At 32.3% G+C, this 16,979-nt stretch overlaps 1 protein-coding gene across 1 annotated transcript; it reads left to right on the forward strand.

Annotated features, from left to right (window-relative positions):
* The first annotated feature begins 4,263 nt into the window (after positions 1-4,263).
* LOC121113578 (latrophilin Cirl) lies at positions 4,264-9,250 on the forward strand. Its single transcript, XM_040707383.2, has 7 exons — positions 4,264-4,659; positions 5,003-5,225; positions 5,305-5,696; positions 5,769-6,656; positions 6,726-7,390; positions 7,461-7,631; positions 7,698-9,250. Exons 1-7 carry the CDS (start codon positions 4,548-4,550, stop codon positions 8,571-8,573), a joined length of 3,327 nt encoding a protein of 1,108 aa, XP_040563317.1. The 5' UTR covers positions 4,264-4,547; the 3' UTR covers positions 8,574-9,250.
* Positions 9,251-16,979: the final 7,729 nt, after the last annotated feature.

A 16,979-nucleotide genomic window follows, 5' to 3' on the forward strand; every position in this document is an offset into this window, starting at 1 on the left:
ATTGAGTATATGAGAGTAATTTGAAAAGTCCATGCAAAGTACAGGAGATGGCACTACCGGTGCGTATCGAGGTTATATTTAGTTAGTAGCATCTTTTGGAAGATCACACACCAACTTTCTGCCAGATATCTCTATTTCTTTCTGTTTGGAATTTATTTGAATCAAGGAATCGACCAGAAAGATTATAGCGACTGTCTTTTGGATTCGCAAGGACAAATCCTCATCGACGATCTGGAAAAGGGTAAAACTATTACATGCGTATATAAATCATCGTTATTGAACCGTTTGAAAACCGAGCTGCAATAAAAACTGCCACGATCGGCCCACAAAAAAGTCATTTTTCATCATGACATTGCACCAACTCACACCTCAGCAGCTGTGGTCGCATACTTAATGGAAATAGGATTCCAATTTTTTGGCCACGGAACTAGCAATCTTGTGCACCTTTACTCTTTTGTCATCCATCCCCATATCATGGATTTTATCATTGATTTCTGGAGCAATAACCACAATAGGCCATCCAGAACGTTCACCTCACTTGTGCCCATATGGTACATCCGAAAATTTCAGAACCATTTATAAACTGTTTTAATCGAAGAGTCCTCATAATGTTAATCAAGCTTCTTTTTAATCTCTTGATACTTTTTGCCTGACATAAAGTAATGTTGAATCCACAAACAAAATTCTTATTTATCAATTTTTTGAAAATCACTCCACTTCCTCCATTCAAACAAATGGACAACAGAAAAAAATATACCAATCTGATTAAATGTTGCTGTGTGTGTTCTTCCTAAAGATGCAACTTACTAAATATTACCTCGATACGCGCCTGTAGTGCCATCTCTCGGACTTAGTACGGACTTTTCAAACGACCTTTTAAGTTTGTTATTTGTAATGGGCATGAACAAACTAAGAAACTTATACATATACTATCCGAAATGTGGTGTGACCGTCTGTTTTTTGTTTAAACTAGTTGGTAAAAAAATAATACATGCTGAGAAACATTTTCACAGCACCCTCTATGTAGGTAACATATTAATTTAAATTTTATTTGATAATATTATCATTAAAGAAGTTGCATTATTTTAACACAAGGTGGCGTTATTATTTATCATTATGTTTACCAACTAATATAAGTAAATAAAAATCATGCACCATTGGAAATAGAATTGGCTGTCAAAAATATTTTCAGACTTCCTTGTCTGAACTTATCCAAAAAATTGCATGTAATTGCACCTTTATTTGATCCAACATCCATTCATTTTTTAAGCCTATTATACTACACACAAGCTCAATGTCTCGACAAAATGACATGGCCACATCTCCCCAAAAACTTTATATATGTTAAACCATCTTAAAAACATTCTTTACAGCTTCTTAAATTTGGATGAATTCTACATTAAAATATAAAATTACTTTTGTTTTTGTTGATATTAAAGAGTTGGAGATGGAGAATTTCCCAGGTACATAATCTATGAATGTACTATAAGAACTCAATAACAGACGTGAGTCTTATTTATTGATATCAAATATTATAAGGAGACCAATAAATATAAGTACTCTTAAAAAGTATAACACTCACGAGAGTTCAAAAGTCAAATACTACCAACTCAAAGAGGAGCAAAGGAGGATATCACTTAAATAAATAAATATAAAAAGTCTGCGAAGCTATTATAGATATTTCTTTTCTTATATACATAATAGAAAATACTTTCCCGATATTTTCTAAGAATAATCATTTCCATTTTTCCTTTAATATAATGAAGCTTGAATTATAAGAAGAGATTAGCAAATTATGTCGATGTGTATAAATTTTAATCAAAAGATAATTCGACAAAATGAAAAAATAGAAAACCATGCACTGGATTTAGGCAGAAAAAACTAATTATTTATATCATAATAAATATGTTAATTACAAAATCACGGAAGGAGTGAAAATTTATATTAGGCTAACACACAATAATATGTTCATCGCGTCATTCAGGTAGAATTAAGGAACGGACTTTTGAATAAATGGTCTGAAGACAGAAGTATTCATCTATTTTATAGAGTAGGTCGTAAGATAAACCCAATTTTATCATAAGCAGGACTTACAGTAACCCCAAAAATAAGTGTCCATTTTTGCGTTAACTGAGCCTGTTATCTATTGCTTCTTTGCCTCAATTTAATATTGTTAGATTGCTTGTGAAAAAATATCGTTTCCCTTTTTTTCAATGATCTTTTCTTAAAAACGGACTATTTTTATACAAATATTTCATGAAAAATATAAATACAGGACTGATATTCTTTACAATCTAGCACAGGGCCCTTCTAAAACCTCACTGGAAAAAAGTTGGATTCCTTAATGCATATTATTTACAATAAAGAGAGTCCTATTTTATTACGTTGAAAGTGCGTCGTCTAAAGCAGATTCCCTAAAACTAGCTGTTGTGACTTTATGCCCTTACTAACATTATAATTTTATCGAACGGCAGCTAATTACTTAAAAAATATATAAAGAGATTTGTGGGCATATTTTTAAAAAAGAAACCGATAATCAAAATGGTAATCTTACAAATTTTTAAAATTGTATTGGAAGAGATCAGGGGCACTTTCATGACGTTTTATTCGAGCAGCTAAAATAAGTTGTAATGAGGGAACAGTTGGAGAAGGAAAAAAACAAGGATATAAGATTACTCCAATTTCGATTCCCAATCATACAGCAAGTCCAACAATGACGTACAATTATAACTCCGCAACAAAACCTCCGGGTTATTCTTCGTCTTTTATGAGCACACACATATGTTAATTAGGTTTTGAATATAATTTAAATAATACTATATAGGCAATGGATTAGTTGTTGTGTAGATTTTTACGTCTTACAAAAAAAAAGAGCTGAAAAAATATTTTGAAAGTTGTCATCCATAAACAAAATTAAAATGTCAATCCCCCCTCAAAAATAAGTTTACTAAATCTTTAAAACCCTCAAAAAAATTCAGAATTTGCTTTTTATTACTCATTTGGATTTGTATGGAATTTAGTCAAGTCTCTCATATAATAGGCCCAGTCTAATTAGATGTATAGAAACTACCAGTGTTTAAAAAAATATATTCATTTCCATAGTGGGCACCTAAAATTTTTTATCCCATGAGTTTCCAATCAGGCTTGCATTTTAGCAATCCTGGATATAATAGCCTGGTTAAAAAATGTAAATTTGAATTTAAAAACCAGGTTTTTATTTATTACTTTTTGAGTATTTTTTTCTTTATTGAACATTTTTGATATTTGGATTCATCATGGTGTTTTCTTTTCCTTATTTAAAGCTATGCTTTAATGTCTGCCACTTCACGGACATAAAATAGAACTCAGTGATTTGCAAATATAATAAAATAAAACCCAGATATTTATACGTACAGCTACATGTATACCCATAAATATGTAAATAAAGTCGGCAAAAGGAAGATTTAGATCAGTGGTTATTATTATTATTACTAGGTAACCATAAATTATGTATGTATTTCTGTAGAGAAGGCCCTTTTTTCTAAACAAAATGCATAGATTTGCGTTGAATGATATGATAAAAAGTCCAAACTCTTCTTACAAAGAAGAAATTAAAATTCGTTCAAATGACAAGAAATCAAAAATGAATTTGTCAAAATAAAGTTTGTGAAAAAAGAAGAACACAACTTGTTGCATTATCTTCCATTCTATTTTTTTTTTTTTTTGAAAAGAATAAAGGAGAACAATCTGAAAAGATAAATACATTTTCAAAACACAATTATTATTATTATGAAAAAAAAATAATATCTTTTTTTTCATCCAAAATATCATTTTTTTCTCGTTCCATCCTGCTGAGAAAAATCCACAGTATAAATAACAATAATAAGTTTCCTTTCAATAACAACCCTATCTATCATTATACGTATTAGAAAATCAGGAAAGGGTCCTTTTTGCATTAATTAAAACTTTTTATATGAAGGAAGGAATGAAACATATAATTTTAAGAAGTAATCATTTCTTTTTGCATCTCGGGGAATTGTAGATTTCAAAATATATTTTATATGATTTGACTTGTTAAAATAATATAATATAAACTTCGTCAATATAATGACAAGAGGGCAATAAATAACCATATTTGGGCGTGCTTAGTCTTCTTCTTCTAGTTCATCAACAGGACGACTCTCGACGTTCACAGTCTATTCATAATAACAACCACCCCGCGCGCGCTCTTTTTTCTCCCTCTACTCTTAATACGGCATTTTTTTTATTAGAAAATATATACAAACATTATTTCTGTGGTGGTCAGTGTCAAAACCGCCTTACGTGTGGACGGTTCATTTATCTGATATGTGTTATTAATTGATTAAACTATGTGATCGCCTTTATTTGTGAGTGTTTCTTTTTTCATGTATTCATTTAAAAATCAAAAAGTAGTGTGTGCTTCTTTATTCAACATGTGAACATTTTATAAGTATAAACACATAAACAATTGTGCTACGTCAGGATCGCTAAAAGTTCTATAAAGAATAATTTCGTAGAAACCACAAGGCGAGGAAAAAACTGTTAAAATGACAAAACAGAGTCTAGTGCTAATATTTCTGAGTTGTTGTGTTTCATCAACTATTTCATCGGGATCTCGTGGACCTCCTGGAGGTCCCGGTGGCCTTTTGTTCCCTTACGGTAAGACTGCTTTTTTTTTAGTTTGTTTTCGTAGATAATTTCATAGGAAAAGAAAAATAGTTTCTACGCAGTGAGCGGGAGAAAAAAGGAAAAAAAAACATTTTCCGAAAAAAAAAATATCTTTAAAAAAAATACAAAATTATATTCTTTGAAGAACATTGTTTTAAAATTTCTCTCCTTATTATTATCGGGCTAGGGTTAATTAGGGGTAAAAAAAAAAAAAAGATCCACCATTAAGATGTTGGTGTTGTTTTTGTTTTTAGTCCTGAGTGGATTTTTTTTCCTTCTATTCATGAAAATATATTTTTATCTATTTATTTTATTTCTTGAATTGATGAATTAGGGGATCGAACAGGACGGGATGGTACAAGGTACAAAACAGACTACCGCTGTGAAGGAGATAATATGACAATTGTATGTGATGAAGACGATGGTTATGATCGTCGTATAGAGGTTGTTCGTGGTAACTTTGGTCGTTTCTCCATTGCTATTTGCAATCAGCATGGACATACGGACTGGAACGTCAATTGTATGTCACCGTCCACCACCAAACGACTTAAAGCACAGTAAGATCCATTTTTTCTTTCCTTTTTTAAAGCCAGAGGCTTCAAAAGAATTCATATTAATTTTCCTACTCATTTGCAGATGTGATAGTCTCAAGAGCTGCACCATTTCCGTAGACTCTACATCCTTTCCTGAGGACTCATGTCCTGGGACATTTAAATACCTAGAGGTACACTATGCATGTACCTCCAACACGGCTGGTGCAAAGAATCCACCTCCGCCTCCACCTTGGATCAATCCATGGATTGGACGGCCAGACTCTTCCAATTCCACTGGGCGAAACTTGAACTACAGTTCCTCTACAACAACTACACCTTCTACACCTCCACCACGAAAGCCCATACTAGTCACGGAGAAGGCACAAACTAAACGGATTCCCATTACGACACCCAAGTCAGAGTTTGAAGACGTGGAGAGTACTTCTCATGGAAGTGACTTGTCTGATGATGAATCTATTATTCTTTCTTCCAAAGGTGATTTTTATTTACTTTTTTACTTGTTTCTTTGTTACTCCTGATTAACTAAAACATTTACGTCCTTTCCAGATATCAATTCAACAGAAAAGTTATCCCCTTCGGGGAGAGACACGCTTACAATCTCCTCCACTCCTCTCAGCAAACTTCCTCAATCGCCATCTTCCATGAGCGGAACCAGCAGCAGCACCCTCAATTCCCACATTTTATCCAACCCCATCTCCAGACCCCGCTATGAACAAGATTCTTCTCTTTTCCATGACGGAAATGCAGGGGAAGAAGAACTCTACAATCAGCACAAAGCCGAAGAGGAAGGCCATGAAGACTCGTACTTGTATCGTCAACATCATCAAGATCCTCTTCGAGCCCCCTGTCCTCCCACAACAGCTCGTAATCTGCAGTGGAATTGGACAAAACGTGGCGAACTCTCCATCCAGCAATGTCCCATCGGAACAACGGGAATTGCGAGGTGGTATTGTAATCCAGATGGCGTATGGACTCCTGAGGGACGTCCTGACATGAGTGACTGCAAAGCTATAGCTATGTCTAATCTGGAGGCCCAAGTGCGTGCAGAAGATCCAGTAAATGTACTTATTTCCTCTCTTGCTTACTTGACAAGGACCAAGTCTCTCTATGGAGGGGATCTGGAGTCATCAGCGGGCATCATGAGAACTGTCACCAATTTGATTCAATATCGCTTTCAATCCTCTTCCTCTCGAGGGGGAGGAGGAAAGGACGGGAGTGGTGGTGAATCTCTCATCGCTGAAGTGCTTCAAAATGTGATGCGTTCTGTGAGTCATATATTGGAGAAATCCAACAATCAAGCCTGGAATGACTTGGCCGCTGAACGGAGAATGAAAGTCGCTACATCACTTCTTTTATCTTTAGAAGAGAATGCCTTTCTTTTGGCTGGAGTCATGAATCATCCAGAGAACTCTTTGGATTCGTCAGAGTTACTGAGTAAGTTGATATTTTTTAACTTTTCTTTATGTTTCAATTACTTTAATTTACTCTTTTTTTGTTTTACAGCTATGGCAATTTATGTCGTTGATACACGGTTGAGCCCAACTGGTGTGTTTTTCCCTCCAAATCAACTCCCTTATGTCAAAGATAGTGTCTACATATCCTCTGAGGACATACAGGGAAGTGGCCGCTTCAATCGACTCACAGAAGTCGTGTTCTTCTCATTTGCAAATCTTCATGTCGTACTCAATGATGCCAAAATGACGTTCACATCAGATTTAAAAGACCAAAATGAAGTTGACAGTAGTGAAACCATAGATTTATCCAAGCGCTGGGTTCTTAACTCCCGCATTGTTTCCGCCTCTCTTGGAAGAGGCGGTCGTCATGTAGAATTAATTCGGCCCGTGACACTTGTGTTGAACCATTTACGTGAAAGTGATTCTAAATACCTTCATACTCCAAAGTGCGTATTTTGGAACTATGAAACCCATGGATGGTCAGACGCAGGCTGTCGTGTTCGGGAAACAAACTCTTCTCATACCGTTTGCTCTTGTGATCATTTGACTAATTTTGCTGTGGCAATGATAGAAGATGTAGGAGCTCTTGGAGGAGGATCCATTGCTTCCATATCTGGGATTGATCCTGGACTTATGACGATTATTCAAATCGTTGCTGCGATCGGAGTCTCTGTCATTATCATTCTCATTGTCATAATATTCCTTATTGTCAAGGTAAGAGTGGAAATGCACTTAAATGTAAATACTGAGTTGTATGTGGTTGTTTTTGTGTCCTTTTATTTAGTACGGGGGAAACATACGTAAATGGTGTGGCCGGAAGAATTGTTGCAACAAGAAAGGAAGCAGTTCTGGAGGAGCCTCCAACGTTTCATCTGAAATGGAGAAATGCCAACGGAACTTCTACACAGGACTTTCTCCACATTCCACCAAAGTCATGTCCTCACTCAATGATAGAGTAAGTTGTTGATAGACACTTTTTATTAATTGTGAATAACCTAATGGTTACCTTTTGTTTTTGCAGTCCTACTCTCAATATGTTCTGAATGCACCCTCAAATAATAGTGGCGCACTCCAACAATTAGTCGGATCCTCTTCCTCATCCTCTTCTTCCTCCTCCACCACATCCGGGATTCCTAATGGAGGCAACTCTTCCGGCTCTACTCTTTCCTCTAACACAGGAACAGAACCTAAAGGAAGAACCCTTCTTCGAGCCTCTAACATCTCCTCTGGCGTTCCTCATATCACTCTCAATCCCTACAGCTCCCAACTTGTTGAGAACATCAACATGATGATGCCTCCAGGAGGGGATAAGGCTGAGGTTGTTTACCGTGCTGTGAGTCCGCATGGTCACGTCTACTGGGAAATAGATCCTCATCAGCAACAAAATCCTGGAGCTTATTACCCAGAAAACTCAGTAGAGTTGGAAGAGACCATTCGGCGCAACAATCTTGCAGAGTCACACCCTTTGATGGCCTTTCATCATGCACAACAGCAACAACATCAAATTCGCCACATTGCTGCCGCACCACCACCCCAACCTCATCATTCCAACACTCTAAGCCACCATCACCCTCACCATCATCGTGGCGGTCTGCATCACCACCAGAGCAATCCACGCGTCTCTGATATGCAGACCCTATCTACGTCCTCTACCTTTTTCAACACATCGCACATGAGCGGAAACTTTGGCTCTCCTAGCCCAGCCGTCTCTTCATCCCAGCAACAGCAACAAATCGTTCCTGAACAGCTCCAGAGACAAGTTCAAATACGGGATATTAAATCCATTCCCGTCTCTGTTAAGAGCTCAGAGTATATTGAAGCTAAAATAAGGACACTTAGGGCCTCACATCAGCAACAGCAAAAAAATGCTGCCGCTGCTCAGTCTCTTCAACGTTGAAAAAAAAAAAAAAAAAAAAGAGTCAGTCACAAAAGGATGGCGGTATATTTTTTAGCAATATGATTAATATAATAATATTTCCGGGATCTACATAATAATTACAAACATTTCACAAGAGCCAGAAATAATATTTACATGAAATACTTTTTAAAGATATTCTTACTTTTTATTCATAAAACAAATTCATTCTTTTATATATATATTTTTTTTTTTTTCGCAAGAAAAGATGATTACCAAGTATTTTCATCAATCACCTACTTATGTGTTATTATAATTACTTAATTACTATTCACCCCCCCCCCTTTGTACTCTCACTTATCAACAACCCTTATTCAATGTTTTAAAATTAATAAAACCCCTACCCAGAAACTTTTTAATTTTTTTGTCAAATCTACTATTACGTTACCTTTTTTCTTTATTGATTATTGATGCATACATACAAATTATATCTATATTCTATTCACTCCAATGAATGTTGTTCAATTTTTTTTTCTTCTTCACCCTCCCCATGACAAAAGAATGGCTGTGATAATATTGGATTGACATATATACATTATATATATTTAATTATATAACTTTAAAATTCTAATTATGATATGTGTTATTTACAAAGTAAAAAAAAGATATTAATGAATATGAAAAATACTAAATACAGATATTTTATCAACATTACTTAAGTTATTTAAAGACTTTTTTTCTTTTTGAAACAATGACATTCACTCGTTGCCCCCTTTCAACCCCCCTCTAGTGGGAATATATATTATAGATGATTATTCCAGCTCTCTAGAATTCCTTGATAGTTGCAAAGACGTGAAAATGGTCCATACCAACAAGAAGAATTTGTTGAAAAGCATCCGCAGGTTAATATTTTTGGGGGGGGGAGGGCTTGGTTTTTGGAAATTTTCAAAACGAATGCAAAAATTAAATTTTTTGCAAAAATATTCAAAAATTTAATTACAAATATTAAATTTTTAAGGAAAAATATAAAAGGCTCATTTTTTCATAATCATATTTTATTTCAAAGATTTTGAAACACTCGAAAATATTAGATCATGCAACAATAGAGTAAGAAAAAAATTAAACTGAAAATAATATTTTGTAAATAATCAAAACCTAAGCTAATTTAAAATGCTAAAATAGTTTTTTTAAATATTTATCACCACGCCCCCGTCAAGGTTGGAGCTGAATGCTTTCATGGTGTAGATGGAGAATTGTATTTTCACCATCACATTTCAAATTTTGACGGGAAAATAAATTAAACTCTTATGAAAAAAATTAAAAAATTATTATTTTTTAAATATCAAATATTAAATTTATTAAAAAAATGTTTGAAAATTTTAATTTTTTGGAAAGTAATTTCAAAAATACTTAGCTATTCAAATAAATTAAATTTTTTGCTCTGGTGAATAATTAATACCGAATGACAAAAACAAATTCTTAAAAAGCAAAAATTCCCTGATTTGGGGATAGGGTACAACCCTTCCAGCCCGCCCCTTAAAGATGTCCCTTATGTTTATAACTTTGATTGTTGGACAGAGTACAGAGATTACTCAAATCTTAACACCAAGTGTTGCTTGAGCATATTATTTTTCTAATTGAAATATTGCAAGATAATGTATTTATGATGCCGCGAATAAAGTTATTTTATCATTTATCCTCATAATTTATCCAATATTGCCTTCCTTTCAGAATGAATATTGCTGATTCAGTTATCAGGGTGAATATATGGAAGATTCGTAGTTAGTTATAGATTGAAGTAGTAAAAAATATCACTTGTTAAAAAAACACTGAAAATTAACGTGGTCACTATGAAAAATTAAATAATTTTTGAGAGAAGGCCTCTTAGCTGTCAAGACGTTTTATTAGATTATATTTAATCAGAATGAGTAAAGAAGGGATCTTTCTAAAAAAAAAGTGTTTGGGAATCGTGATTGTATGAATTATAAAGCACGTAGAAAATTTGTGAAGTAAACTTATAATTTGATAACTTAATAAGTTTCATAAATTAATGGTACATAATACCTATAAGTTATACCCATTTAGAAAATAACTTTACTATGAATACTCAATATAATAAGTCCTAGATGGTAAATAAGTTTTGTTGACATAAATTATAGTGTGTACAAATTTTCCAACTCCTGACTCCGACTTCACAGGCCTCCCGTGAAGTGTGTACCTTGATTTGTACGTAAACGTGGGTTTAGCGTGCCGTCCCATCCCTATTAGGCATATCTTGAATCTATAGCCACTTGGAAATGTATCTTCATCTCTACAACTCACCTACTAATGTTTCATTCTTTACTGATAAATATTATGCAGTTTCCATCGATCCATATACCCTTCCATTATATATGTTAATTCTGTCCTCCTTTTAGTTTTTCTTTACAAAAAGGAAATTATCACAACGCTATTAGGATACTGTTTTCTTTTAACCCACAAAAAAAAAAAAAATGTAAATACACATTCAGAGTACGAATACAAATGTACTCGTAGTAACGGACCAGGGCTATTCAAGAGTAAAGATAAGTCAAATCAAATTTGAAGCATTTTAAACGAGTAAAAGTCGAATTTATAGTAAGTCTCGACCGATAATGACTTTTTGATGATAATGCCAATATTTTGCAAAACAAGACCCGATTTGTGGGTCGGTTATTTTTTCAAAATATACCTTAAAATACAAGTTTTAAAAAATTACAATCATGATAACCATGGCTTAGGTATAATTTTCCTCATCGTACAAATCAAAAAATATATCTTTGTCCATATTTTCTTAAATTATATCCCAGAATTTTAATGGATAATATTTTTTTAACTTTGAATATCTTTTTAAATTTGTTTTGTTTTATTAAAAGCTAGTGTGACAATGTCTACGATTTAATGCCAATTTTTAGGGGGTTTTTTTTTACAATTATTTTACTTTTCAAAAAATAATGAAATTTATAACAGTTAAAAGTGTATTTTTTTTTTAATTTATGGGTCATCAGTGTCGAAGATTACTTACTAATTAAAGATGAAACATGAAAATAATTATACAAAAATGGCTACTCATGCCAAGTTTTGGTTTTATAGGTTAATATAACTAAAAAGCTTATGATCGTATTTTGAGAGAAAAAAAAAGAGTTTTTTTAAACAAAATTATATAATCCTGTCTTTTTAAGGAAAAAAAGATATCGGCAATAACTACTGTCGACTTTGATCAATTACTGATTACTCTTAAACTGCCTTTGACTGTTAGGCAGGCTGACGTAGCAATTTAATTAAACTTAAATGCGACAAAATTTGAGTAATTCGAGCATAAGTATGCAACATTTCATATTCCCGTTACGAGTATAAAGGTTAGAGAGGAGGATTAATCGATATGCACAACTGCGAAACGACCAGAATGATTATCCAAAAATCCCACAATTAGCAGAGAAAGAGTTATGTTAGCTCAAGGTTTGGCTGTTAACTGCCATACAAAAGATATCAAAACAAATTGTTCTTTCGATACAGATAGTTGGACATTCTCTAGTCCATTGTATTGCATCTTATAGACAAATAAGATATAGACATTAGAGACTCACCATGAGTCCGATACTGCGATATTCGACTGTACATGTATCAACACACTTCTTTTGATGAATAGGTTTATTTAAAATCTAAACGATCAATGTAAGATTCTGAAACATCTGTGCTTTATTTATTTTTATACCTTTATATTTAGCAAAGAGTTGAAAGTTCTTTTTTTTTCAAAATAATATTCCTATAGTATATAGTATTCCTGCAAGTGTCCATATATAAAATCAACCGTACAATTGATCTTCAATTTAACATTTCCAGAGGATGTGTTCTTCAAATGCCTTTAACCCCATGGAAAAATAAAATACTTATTTTATAAGGTGTTTGACATATTTCAAACAAGCCCTTTTATAGTCAAACCAAATGTCCACTGAACTTGCACCATATCAATTTTACAATGATTTACAGGTTGATCATACATTAGTTTGTTACTAATTATGATAGTAAAAACTTTTGTATTTTTTGTACTTATTTGTAAAAGCAAGAACTAAAAATACTCACAAAAAGAGCATTTGTATATTGTTTTCATGTCCATCATGGTTTTGATAATTGAATTTTGGATCATATGTTTATTAAAAATAAAGTATAATATTAATAGTAATATTGGGAATGAATAATTCTGTTCTTTAAAAGATATAAACAATATTTATTAACGCAATAGTATTCTAATAACATAAATAAATATACCATGTACACAACTCGAATTTTGTAAATATCCCTCGTACTATAGAATAAGCAAAATATTGTTACAATTGAGATAAATAGCTGTAATTGGGAATGTTTTTTCTGATTACGGGCCTTTTTCATACATATTTAAAAAAAACACCATAGAAATAGTGATACAAACTTCCTAGTATCAGAAAATCCTTTTTTTTTTTTAAAAAGAAGTCGTGTTTTTATCAACATGGATGCTTAGCGATAGAAACATTCACTGCCAGATTTATTTTTAGATTTCCCCCTCCTTCTATTTTTACGAGGGATATGACTTTTGTTGAGCGCGGGGAGAAGGCGGGAGCGTAATGTATGGTACGTTTAATTTGAGGAACTTCTCTTCCCATCCACAGGTTGTCATATTAGTAGGAGTTCTTTTACATTCTCCTCATGTAGGAATAAAAATTATGCTCCCTTGTTCCAGGTGTCTATAATTCCATGGGAGAAAATTATATTTATACTTGAATATTTATTTAGAAACTTATTATGAATTTAAAAGTAAAAAATAAAACAAAAACAGGTGAGAGTTCATTAGTTCTTCTTTGGGAGATAAAATTTCTGACCACAACGATCAACCATAGCATAAGGATCATTTAAGAAAAAAAATAGTACTACCTGGTTTTACTTTTGTTGATCATAAAACTGTAATTTTTCTACACAAAAATCGCATGCCTAGCTTATTAAAAATAACTTATTGTTAATAGTGTTTTGATATCAAATAACTGGAGTGTTGTGTACGACATCATAGGAGATATTTATAAAAATATGATTGGCTGTGTGAAAAAGTCATTGTTGAATGTTTAGCTTGAATATAAATAAGTCCCTATATAAAATTATAGAACTTTTTCATGTGACATAAACATGGGTATGTTGTCTATCCTTGGTTGGGCAGGGGGCTACTAAAACCAAGTTTTATAGGAATAAAAATTATTTGTTCATTCAGATTAAGGAAATTGGTAAACTACTACTGTGTATTGGGATGTCAAAACGGAACAGACTAATACAAAATATTGAATATCTTTAATATGTAGCTTTAGTATGTATCAGAGCCTCATATTATGAAATAAAAACAATTGCATAGGATGGCCAATAAATTAATAGTTATATTTGCATGGATCATAAACAATGATCCTCATTTTATTAATCCTAATCGATCTAAAAACAAAACTCATTAGAAATAAAAAATTCCATGCCATAATATTTTGAAGTAACTATCTAGTAATTAGTTTTTATTCCAAAATCTTTTTTTTTTTATTTGGCATCAAGTAGAATTTAAAACATGATTTAAGTGTTTACTTTTTACTTGTAAAGCCATTTGATAAAATGTCATCAAGATTTATATGTAAATGGTCCTTATAATTTAACAAAAATATCGACTGTGAGTCCCTACAATCCCCTCGAATAAATGACGTCAGCAAATACGCTCTATAATAACAATGAGGAGAAAGTAAATAGCAATATACTGCAGTTAGGTATGCCTCCACCTTCAGAGATATTATGCATTAGACATAATTTATGACAAAAGAGATTGAGAAGCACTGAGCTAATTAGTTTTTATATATTAATTTTGAAAACTCATACTAATCGGTAAGTCAATTACTATTATTATTGATTGCAATCTTTTTGAAAGATTGCATTGAGTAGGCCTGCTAATGAGTCAATATCATATTACTTATTTTTATGAAAGCCTAATAAAATAAAAAAACTACTTACCTGCAAATACCTTAATGTTAATTATTATTTATAGTAATAAACTTTTAATATTCTTTTACGACAAAAGTTAGGTATTTTTTTGTTTGGATATGTGGAATCATCTCCTATTTGTAAGTAGATATTATATTGCTTCTTATTGATGATGAGCTGGTGAGGAGAGGGGGAGGGTAAAAGGTAAGAAAATGGGTTTTTTATTTATATTTTTATTGTTTCCCCAATATATATATATATAGGTATATATTCATATATGTTTGTAAACTGTTAAAATTCATGAAATCAGTGTTGTTAGCGTTTTAGAAGACAGATATGAAGGTATTTATTTAACATGTACGCACAGACATAGGTAAGTACATGTATAGGTAGAACGAACATAAAAAAGGCAAAGGTCAGCAGAAAAAAAAGTTTTCTCCCCCCCCTCCTCCTCTCTAAATACATCATTTATTTACATAAAGGTCTTGGCATACTTAATTGAATTTCCTTTTCATTTTTATGTAATTTTCTACGTATAAATATGAACGTAGTTTAATATGACGAGATTCTAAATCAAATACATCATGGCATTAATTTTATGATAAATAAACTCCATTACGTTTCATCTTATCAGTTGCTCCTTTGGAGTGATTCAATCTCATCTCTTGTTGCAACTCAAGTAAAATAATTTTTTACAAAAAACAAGATTGTCTCGATTGCCCAAAGTTTTTTTCGTTAGTAATGCGGTCTTAAAAACAAATAAAATATACTATGTCCTATATAGGTCCTTTAGTTAACTGTTATTTTGACAGCTATAAACTGTCAATTAAAAAAAAATTATGGGTCGAGTTTATTCGCATCTGACAGTGAAAAAATCTATGGGCCCACAAATGTTGTCAAAATTTATTTATACCTATATTAAACACTCCAAAAGTAAGTCAAGCTTGACACCATCTTATAAATAAGTGGCAATATACATCAATATATTTCACTTACAAATAATATATTTGTGTGTCTATGAGACAAGATAAGTAAAATATGACATAAAAAACCTTAAAAAGATGCAAGATTTTCTTTTCCTTTGTAGAAGTAACTATTCAGCAAAATATTTTTGACTCAATTTGTATTATTTGATGGAAATCGGTGAATATACAGATTGAGTACAAAACGTGAATTAATTTCTGTATGCCTCTTTCATTTTAAGAAAAGTCTTTATAAAATTATTTCATTAATATTTGTTCCTATACGGCCATAATATCGAACAGTTCAACCCTTAAAACTGCAATCTCTCCTGCAGACACAACTCTTTCCTATCCATTCATTTTGAGGGCCAAAGTCATTTTACAAGGAACAAGTGTAGTTCCGTATTCTGGTACTAAAAATAGGTATACCGGAGTGTAAGGACATTTGAAACGGTACTATACTAAATTGGTATTGATATCAGGACTTGCATTCCAATAATTTTAAAGAATATTGCCGGATAATGACGCATATCAAAACAAAAATCAGAAATATATATTGTTAGCCTACAAAATATCAAAATACCAATGCCCATTTTAGTTCTGGAACATGTATCCTTACATTTTTGGTTTGTTAAAAAGAGACTTAAAATCAGCACACATTCACTTTGATGATTTGAAGAATGTGTAGGAGTATTGCAGCTTTCATAAGAGCAACTATAAACAGCTGTGACGAGGGAAGGGAAGAAGGAAATCAACAAAGACATGGAATATAATTAAGGATCGAAATCGGAGTAATTCCTGCCTGAGCCCAAAGAATAACTTACTCCTACAACTTCCCCACAGCTCGAGAGTGTTACTCTCTGTCTTTTATCAGCAATCGTACATGTATCTATATGCTCTATCGTCAAGAATAATAGAATAATAATAACAGACGTGGGTAATATAAAACACTATTCAAATTGCCATAAAAAAAAACTCACCCGCTAACAAATATTTAGGAGTTACAAATCTATTTATAGAAGTGCTTCTAATTACATGTGGCGGTCTAAAACTTGCATTTTTTAATACAACATAAAATATAAAAAGAAAAATCAATTAATTATATGTGTTCTTTGATGTCATTAGTGGTAATTGCATATCCTACAATATGAGCTATGAAGTGTATATCAAAGTCAATCTCCCTTATTTCGTTCTAAATTTAAGTCAATTTGTTTTTTGAAGAAAGTAATTTATTATTTTATATGTTCATTTTTTTTTTATCCTAACTTTTGATAGATTGATATGATTATATTTGAAACAATGAGTACTTATATTGTTGTAGATAGGTAATATGAGTGAGTTGGGAACTCAAAGGAATTTAAGTAATCTTTTATGTTCATAGGTACGTTGGTACAGGGGTAGAGTTGTAAATCCTTTGCATTTTTTAGCCTTCAAGTTTTTTTTTGCTGGGAGCCTGAGATTTTCATTTATTTTCTTAAGCTGTTATAATTAT

This window comes from Lepeophtheirus salmonis, chromosome 2, assembly GCF_016086655.4.
Source record: "Lepeophtheirus salmonis chromosome 2, UVic_Lsal_1.4, whole genome shotgun sequence".
In the NCBI taxonomy this organism is placed as follows: domain Eukaryota; kingdom Metazoa; phylum Arthropoda; class Copepoda; order Siphonostomatoida; family Caligidae; genus Lepeophtheirus; species Lepeophtheirus salmonis.

Excerpts from the sequence above, each read along its gene's own strand:
- LOC121113578 (XM_040707383.2), top strand. The coding sequence starts at position 4,548 with ATGACAAAACAGAGTCTAGTGCTAATATTTCTGAGTTGTTGTGTTTCA. Across the intron at positions 4,660-5,002 it reads TGGCCTTTTGTTCCCTTACG|GGGATCGAACAGGACGGGAT; the intron begins GTAAGACTGCTT and ends TTGATGAATTAG. Across the intron at positions 5,226-5,304 it reads ACCAAACGACTTAAAGCACA|ATGTGATAGTCTCAAGAGCT; the intron begins GTAAGATCCATT and ends ACTCATTTGCAG.